A 9,686-nucleotide genomic window follows, 5' to 3' on the forward strand; every position below is an offset into this window, starting at 1 on the left:
TCTATATGAAAACTTCCCCAAAATTTTATAATATGCTTTATGTTTCAGATAAAAATTCAATCCTATTACTATAGGTGGAGATAATTTTGAAAGAAAAAAAAAGCAATTGCATCTCTAAAACTAATAGAATGAACTAGTAGCTCATAGAACTTGGTATCTAAAAAGTAAATACATGTAAGTTTTAATTAAAATCTTAAACCTAATACTTATTATTAAATGTAAATAATTATTTAACAAGTAGTTGATGAAAATATAAAAAGTAGTGATGCAAAAAAAAAATGCATCCAAAAGACACTTGCAGAAAAAAAAGGAAGAAAATTCGAATTAACTAAATTTTCCCCAATCCTAGATCACCGGATTGGCCATATTCTGCACCCGTGTAGAAAGAATCTAAATGTAATATACCAGACAACCTAGTTATCACATTCCGAGACAGCTTCAATGAGATGACATCCGCCTCCGGCTTGGTTATTCCGTTCCCGACTAAGGAATTCTAATAAGAACGAAACTGCAGTCTCACGATGTGATAAGATAACCCTGCTATGTGGTATATTGCATGTAGTTCTGCCTTACCCCTGGCTTAGGGACGGTAACTTACTGCTAAAAATATAGAGAATCTTTATTCAAAGAAATTCATTTCCAGTAATCGGGGGCACCTGCTCTTCAAAAGCAATGGTGCACCTCCCCCAAATTGAAAAAAAAATAGCCCTAAAAATACCCCTGGTGGTAACTGGGATTAATTATACAAATCATACATAATTTTTGATCAATGTTTAAAGTCTGAAGAAGTAAACCTAAATGGGATGAGTTGTTAGTTTGAACCTCCAACTATATAATTACATTTAAAATAACAAAACTTTTAACAGAGACGCATTTAAACTTAAATGGCACCAAAAGTTTTAAGTTCACTTTTAACCAGTAACTTTACCATTGACATACAGTAAAACCCCTCCTAACGGACACCTCTCTATTGCGAACAAAAAAATTTGTCCCGTTAGTGTCCGCATTAGAGGTATTTTACTGTATATCTTTAACAGAATACAAAAACTAACTCTAAAAGAACAATCCAAAATACTAGTATATTATACAAAGTAAAATGCGCATCTTTATCAGGGTAGGGGCTTTTGACAAGGTATGAATTTCACCATTTAAAACTTTAAAATATACAAGTCAATACTGCATGGCTCTTACTCATTTTTTGGTAGGCACTTAAAGTGAAAAAAATAATAAGTAGGACCATAAGGACTTTATCCAAAGCGTGATACGGGTCATTTTAATTTTTCGTCTGTGTATTTTGATTCTTCGTTAGAAATAAGTTATATATAACAATCATGGTCATTGACTTTTTATATGTGATGAATACGAATATTTTTTATACAAAGATACTTACAACTGGGCAAAAAATGCTGAGAAAAGTTATTAATAAAAAGAAAATGAGTTTTCAGTTTTTCTGAAGAGGAATTAAAGATACAAATACCAATGTGACGACCCGCAACATGCTCTTGGCCCTTCTAGGCTGGTCCTAGTCAATTTATTAGTCCCCAATGCAGATTAATGGCCCTCTTAAAGCTATCCATCCCTTTGCTCATTTAAGGAAGAGAAAAATACAATTTAAAAGAAATAATATTTTACCAAAGAGTTATAAAGCTTCAAAAATACATTGTGAGTTGATGCTGAAGAATCAAATTTTGTCTACCCGCAGTGATATGTCATCCAGTGTCCCGGTTGAACGTTTCAGAAATCTGGTGAGCCTAGTTACATATAACATCCTTCAACTGTATTTTACAGAATGTAATTTTCAGTTAAGAACAACATTACGGTGTATAATGCAACATGAGATCAAAATTATTTTAACAATGATTTTATATCATTTCAAAAACAAGTGGCTTCAAAGTTAAACAACCCATGCAATAGTGCAACAAAAATATTTACAATACTCTTTTTAAAAAATAAATTATAAAATTATGTTTAAAAATTTTAAGTATTTCATATAATTGTATTTGTAACGTAATCCAAAAAAAATTTCAAATCTGAGTTATTACAATTTTGAAGGATCATTTTTAAATGATGAAATAGTTACCTTACAATGCTTATAAAAAATAATATTTACAATTTGTACAGTTTAATTTTGAAATAATAATAGAATCAAACTACACAGCAAATCATTTCTTTTTTTAAACACAAAATAAGCTTTGATTACAAACAAATATCAAAACCCACTTCTTAAAAAGCTTGTTGATCTTAAATCAATGTCTTGATAGTAATGTACATGAAAAATACCAAAGAGATACAAGTTTAAGTTTCACTGACTTTGGCCATAAGATCATCACAAATACCACCAAGCTTACTATTTTCAATTTTGATTTGCTTGTAATCACTTTCTAAGCTTGAAATTTTAAGTTCAGCTTTTTTAAGCTGTGCTTTTAGGACAGCAGCTTGTGCATCACTAACTTTTTTAGCATTAGCCAAGTCTGTGTTTGCTTTTTGCAACATTTCTTCTGCCCTTGATTGCAATAATTGGTATTTCTTTTCTTTCTCCTGCAACTCCATTTGAATAGTCAAGACTTGTTGCTTTAGACAATCTTCATTATCTTTGTAAACTTTTAACATATTTTTACACTGTTCATAACGTTTATGAAAGTCAGAAAATGTACTCTCCAAACTTTGAAAATCAGAAGTGGATACCTTAAGGTCTTCTTTTATCTTTTTGTTTTCAATTTCTAAATCATTATTTTCAGCTTCAAGTGTCTTTAGTTTTTCTGAAAAATTCAAGGCCATAACAGACATTTCAGTCAAACTTGCATGAAAAGCAACACATAATTTACTCAAATTATTCTTTTGCTGTTCCATCTCTTCCAGCTTTTTCAAACTCTCTTGTTCTATTTCCCTTTGCCTAATGAGAAAACCCTCCTGGAGTGAGAGTTCTTGCATTTTTAGACGCTGTTGTAATTCCTCTTCAGAATATAGTGTAACAGGGTCAGGCTCTGGAACAGCACTTGTGTGATTTCTAACAACTGGAGAATCAAAGGATATTAAAACATTCCCTAAAGACTCTCTAACAGAGATATTTGCTAAAGGCTTGTTGACTATTTCTTCTTTTTTTGCAGCGTCTATATCGGTGTTCACTTCTTCGTTAATAACATTTCTTTCATTCTCTACAATAGTATCAGATTCCTGAGCAGTTTCAAGAATAAAACCCAGTTTGTTACTTTTATTCGAACATTGATTTGAAAACTTCTCATGCAAGGGATCGAAATTCACATACAGTGATGATCTTGCTACATTATTTTCAATTGCAACCTTAGAAGATCCAGCATTTTCCAGAAAAGACATGGAAGAAGGATCTTTAAAAAATTGAACAGCATCATGAAATTCATCATCTTTAAGCAAATTCGCATTTTCGTTACTGGGAAAATCAGAAAATATTTCACCCTGGGTTGAACCTATATCAGTTGAATCTAATAAATTTTTATGTCCTGCAATATTCGAATCAGGAATATTGTTTCTGGTATTGTTACTTGAAAATTCAGGAAATATTTCACAGTGGGTATTTAAACCTACATCAGTTGAATCTAATAAATTTTCATTCCCGGCAACATTATCATCAGGAACATCGTTCCTGGCATTGCTATTTGAAAAATCAGAAAATATTTCACTGTGGGTACCTAAACTTACAGAAGTTGAATCCAATAAATTTTTATTTCCTGCAATATTCACATTAGGAATATCTTTACTGGGATTGTTAGTGGAAAATATTTCAGTTGAGTCCAATAAATTCATATTGCCAACAATATTCTCATCAGGAATATCGTTTGTCTCCAGATTAGGACAAAGAGAGGGTGAATCTAAAATACTGACATTAGGACTCATTTCATTCGCAATCCCTTTTTGCAGCGATATTTCAGAACAATCTTTAAATACTTCTGAGGTGTTGTTGGTAGCATTAAAGCATGTCACATTTTGCACATCATTCAATAATTCAGTATCAGAGCATAAGCCCGAATCAAAGGCAGTACGTTCAAATGTGATGCAATTTGCATTAGCTTTATTGTTCTCATTTTCATCGCAATTGTTTCCGTTTGTTGACAATATCGAGCTCGGATTTTCTGCCATACTAACGTTAGTAAAAAATATGTTTAAAAAGAATAAACAAAACTTACATTCGTAGTTGATATTTGGAAACAATAAAGAATTTAGAAGGAAAGGCAGAAATAAATACGAAGCGCGCTTCAAATTTTATATTATTGTAACTGCTTTTGTTAGTTGAGTTATTTGATTGCTTGCCTTCTTCACAGCAATTTTTCCAGTAAATCATCGAAATATCTTTCTTCTAACAGAAATTAGCATTGTAGTTTTAGAAAAGGAAGAATTTTATTCCAAGCGTTTTTGTAAATAATTATGAATAACTGATAAGAAAATGTTTCCAGGGGTGCATTCGGAAACGCGGATCGGTCGCCTCGGTGCAACCGCATCGTTCGGAAACGCTTGCGGTGGAACCGGTGACGTCACTTAACCGCGTTCGGAAACACTGCGGTTGTTTTCTGGCGGTCGACTTGGTAGCAACCTGTGGCACCGCTGTCTGGAAGCGGTTAGCGAGATCACAAACGTCACAAAGTCTGTGTTGGCCAATCCGGTCGTGTTTCATGTTCTGATCGTAATGCCGTAGCCTACGAGAATCTGTGCTGTTGCTTGAAGAGCCTGTTATTTTCCCTTCGAAAGCGAGGGACAGGGGCAGGGAATTTCGCCCCTAGATGGCGCCTATAGCGAGGCCAACAAAGCTCTCTGACAGGCAAACACAATGTGTTTTGGACTGTCAAACTTATTAGATATCTTGCTATAATATGCATACTTTTTCAAATTTTCAACTTTCAAGCATCTAAGGCAACCCAGGATACTCTCCCTTAGCACCTGGAAATGAAAAATATTGTCCTTTGAGTCACAATAGCGCGAGGAAAACAAGCATCGAAAATGAGATAAATTCCGGTCAGAGAATTAAAGTAATAATTTCAAACGCAAAGAATGTCCTTGTTTTTCGTAAATTTTCGTTGAAAACTTCTTTTACTCTTCTCGGTGCATTTACCAGATAACATTTTGTTTTTGCCAAATGTATTTTTTACTTTTAATACGTTTTTTTTTTTTTTTTTTGTTTCATTAGATGCTAAAACCTAACTTTCTAAAAGCAGTTTTCTTTAAACATATGAAATCCAGGGGTGTCCCCCCCCCCCAAGCTTACTAACAAAAATCACCCCCTCCCGTGAAAAAATTTTCTCGACCCTTTTTCCTTTCGTATTTTTGCTCTTTTTTTTAAAATAAATTTGTTTAAAAAAAATATTTTATGATTATTTATTTTTAATAATTATTATTATTTTATTAGAAAAGTTCTGTGCTACGCAAATGACATACACAGACACACAAACTAACTAAATAAAAAGAGTATAAACAGTTTTCAAAAAAAAAAATTTAATCAAAAATAAATAAATTAAAACAAAAAAACTTTTAAAACTTTTGATTCCCCCCGGCCCCATTTAGATGGCATTTTCTTACAATTGTGAGATTCAACAAAATGAGATCAAAAACCTTTTTTACCCCCCCCCCAGAAATTGTTGATGGTACAGGCTACGTTATGATCCCCCTCCCCCCCCTCCTGTGGTCACTCCTGACGAATATAGCAATCCGAAGAAGCATAATTGTAATAAGACTGATAAAAAATATGTATGACCTTTTAGAGAATTGATTTCAATGTGAAAGGAAACAGGCGGGGGGGGGGGAGTAGGGTCCTGGTGCAGACAGTGCTGAAATTTTTAGGAGGTAGTTTAAGAATTTTATTTGGGACATGATTTAATGATTAACTGTCTTAACCCAGATTCACCCCGCCCCGCTTTGAGTTTCGTTGTCTGCTTTGTTTCACACTGAAATGAATTCTCTGAAGGTCATGCATCTTTTTATCAGAGCCAGTAATTGAAGAAGGTTTTCGATCTTGTTTCATGCAGTCCCTCTTGGGGGGGGGGGGTTGGAGGGAGCTCCGTGCAATGGAAAGGGTGTGTCATCGTTCTTGGGTAGATGGGCAACGTATCGCTCCTTCGAACGCTAAGGAGCGCCCTCCAATGACAAGACTCCTCCAAAGGAAATTTAAAAAAACTCTAAAATTCCCCCCTGTTAATTTAAGTAAAAAAGACTACCCTTTTACCCCCGTTTGCACCCAAGCGAGAAATATCCCCCCCCCTTAGGAGGAAGGTACACACCTTCAAATGCAAAAAGCACGCCCCGTTAACGGGACTCCCCCCCCCCCAAATACGATTTTAAAATCTCCTAAAATCCCCTCCCCCTTTTTATACCAATGGCGCAGTCTCTGCCAGGAGTCCCCATTCTCCACGACTAATATTTTCTTTCCACACAGAAATGAACTCTCTCAAGGTCATACGTCTTTTTATCAGAGCCATAAAATACAAGCACTTGCTTATGCCTTTTCAGATAGTCATTTAAAAAAAAAAAAAAAACCCTCCAGAAAATATTTTGATCAAAAAAAAAAAACCTCCAGAAGGTATTTCTGGCTGCGCTAGTGCCACAGTTCAAAGATTAATGTAAGGGAAAAAATGAAAAATCCAAATTTTGGTCGATTTTTCTCATTTTAAAACTCTATTGTAGCCTTAAACAATTTTTATTTTGGATGGGAGGGGGGCAGCTGCCCTCCCTTCCCTTGCCCTTACTCCTTCTAGCTGCGCCCATGATGACCAATAAAATGAAGTTCCGAAACTTACATTGACTTTGAACTGCAATTCATTTTCCTGCTACGACTTCGTACAGTTTGCTTTCATTATTTAGTATAAACTTATTTTACATGTAAAAATTTTTTCGAAAGGCATTTGAGAAAATTTACCCCCAGGGGTGCCCACCTAGAAAAGGGGGGTCAAGGTGCAGACTGCACCATTAAAATTTTTACGGGGGATGCTCTGATGGATATTTTTCTCATTTGGGAATTGTCTCCTGCTTTTTTTTGGGGGGGGAGGGTCTTTGTGATATTTAGGGGGTGTGTGCCCTTACTCTTAGAGGGGGTGAGCAGCCCTGGGTGCACAGTGCCCGATTAAGTTATCTGGAACCTAAGGTCAAACGCTCTTTCAAGGCCCTTTTGTATTTAAGTCTAAACCTCACAATTTTTGTCGTTGGCTGAAACAGTTTAAGGCATTTGGAGGCCCCTAAAAAGTGGGGGCTCTATAGTTAGTCAGTCTATTCAGTAATCAGACTCTGCGTGCGACCGGCGTGTTAGCATGTGCCCTTTGGTATAAAAAGGTTGGGGACCGCTGGTATCAGAGCCCGATCATTCTGATATTGGACATAGGGCACATTTCTATTTCAGGGGCCCCTAGAGCCCGACTAAGATTTTTGAAGACAGTGGGCATGAAAGTCATTTCGTGCCCCCTCCCCCTGTTTCCGCTGATTCTGAAGCTACTAAATATTTCGATACTTGCGTATTAACACAACCATTCTAAATTTGGTGGTACCTCATATCAGAACATTTAAAAAGTAGAAGAGATATAGTATACGATAATTCGAGTAGATGTGTTAAACTTTGCCTGTTACAGTTTACCGTAAATATAAAAGTTATCTACAATATAACTTTTAATAACAAATACAGATCAAGCTGGGAATGGTTTTGGGATTTGCAAAGAGATCAAATTTTTAAGAGGAATTTTTATAAGATATTTTTTCTTTGTCTTGGCATTTGCAAAAATATCAATGATATTATTGTACTCTATAGATTCTGAGTGAAATCATTATTTATTTTTATTTAGCATGATAAATTAAGGGAATTTTAGGCCCCTGAAATCTAAGAGGAGGGGCCTGTGCCGCATGCCCCTGCGGTAATCACGCTCTAGTTGGTATAGAACAGGGTTCTCCAACCTTTTTCACTTGTGGGCCACATTGAAAATTTTTTGAGACAAGGCGGGCCGGTCCAACAATATTTTAGCCCAAATGGTCCATTTAGCATATGGCCTATCCTCCACCCATACATCGCGAATGATATATATATATATATATATATATATATATATATATATATATATATATATATATATATATATATATATATATATATATATATATATATATATATATATATATATATATATATATATTAGGGTGGTCCTTATTTATATGGGGAAAAAAAATTTCGGAATTCAACAAGTGACGCCCCCTTGTTTTGTGGCACTATAATAAAAAGTAATCGGTGCAAAATTTGAACTCGATCGGTCAATAATAATACGTGCCCCTAGGACGTTGAACTTGAACACTTTTGATAATTTTCCCACAAATCTTCGAGTTTTTGCTTCAGATCCCATACATCGTTTCTCCTATGTTTGCTAAATATTTTTACAGCGAGGTAGCACTAAAATTAACCTTTTTAATTACTTCATATCGTCTAAAGATTTTACATTGAATAAAAATGAAATAGTGCTTTAGAAACTTTACCTTAATCGTACACTTTTCTCAATGTATCTCAATCGTGTGCATTTTTTTCCGATAGTCTTGGACTGTCTGTAAAATACTAAATTGCTTTTGTGACTCATATTTGGTAAATTGATTGTGAAATTCTTCGATTAATTGTGCTCCTCTTTCAGTAGTATCATTCACATCTTTCAGCATTTTAACGATATCTCTTCCCTCTTCTCTTTAGATAGCTTCCTTCATTTTGCCATAAATCAGTATCAAATAGGAAAACATCTTTCGATGTTTGTAACTTATCAAACAGTTTTATTGACTTGTAATTCATTCTATAAAGAGGAAGATCTTTACTAAGAAAGTATTCCAAATCATCTACTGTTATCTGAAATTTTTTATACAGTCATCAGACACGTCTTTCTATTCAGCAAGCATTTTTTTGAAGTATTCTTTTCCTATCTCCAAAATAATTCCTTCATCCAATACGGACAAAGCTACAGTAGCCCTAAGTACCATAAGTGATTTATGAATTTTTCAATCACTGCTTTTGCTGCATGTTTGTCATCATTTTGTACGCTGCAGGTTTTTTAAACACTAGACTTTATATTAATTTAAAAGGCCTAGAATGGGTTGCTGCGAAAAACTATATTTTCATACAACATTTAACTGTAAAACAGCATTTACGGGCATTCTCTTCATGTAAGATGAATTTAAATTGTTTCCTAAATATATAAATATTCAAACAATATATTCAAACAATTATACTTCCGGTATTGTAAGCCGCTGTATAAAACACTGCAGCTTGAACAGTTAGCAATAAAGAGCAATCATCTAAGATATCACATATACAACTGAAGAAATATCTCAGAAATTCTGAGTAGCTGTTCAACATTGGGACCTGAAGCTATCATGGTGAGCCCATCGGCGTTTTTTTCCAGTTACATCTGGATGTAGCTTTGTATCCCAGGGAATAACTAAAAAATCTAAATTTAAATTCATGAAATCTGATTTTACCTCTCGAAGATTTTCTCTTGCTCTCTTAAGGGATGTACGATTGCTCATAAGGTTATTTGGATTTAAATTTACTGCATCTACATAGGCTGTTAATAAATGAGCAGCATCTTTGTCCCTAATATGGCATTTGTCTAACATTGATGAAATGCGAGCAGATATCAATAGTTTGAAGCTTTTTTGCGTTGTGGTAGACCAGATATAGAAAAAAAGTTCAACAGGTTAGGATAGATACC

The 9,686-nt window shown here is 34.5% G+C and overlaps 1 protein-coding gene across 1 annotated transcript; it reads right to left on the reverse strand.

Annotated features, from left to right (window-relative positions):
• Window positions 1–2,295: 2,295 nt before the first annotated feature.
• On the reverse strand, window positions 2,296–3,780 carry LOC129216504 (transforming acidic coiled-coil-containing protein 3-like). Its single transcript, XM_054850718.1, has one exon. It carries the CDS (start codon window positions 3,778–3,780, stop codon window positions 2,296–2,298), a length of 1,485 nt encoding a protein of 494 aa, XP_054706693.1.
• Between the last annotated feature and the right edge of the window lie 5,906 nt (window positions 3,781–9,686).

Source organism: Uloborus diversus, chromosome 2 (assembly GCF_026930045.1).
Source record: "Uloborus diversus isolate 005 chromosome 2, Udiv.v.3.1, whole genome shotgun sequence".
NCBI lineage: Eukaryota > Metazoa > Arthropoda > Arachnida > Araneae > Uloboridae > Uloborus > Uloborus diversus.

Excerpts from the sequence above, each read along its gene's own strand:
- LOC129216504 (XM_054850718.1), bottom strand. The coding sequence starts at position 3,780 with ATGAATTTATTGGACTCAACTGAAATATTTTCCACTAACAATCCCAGT.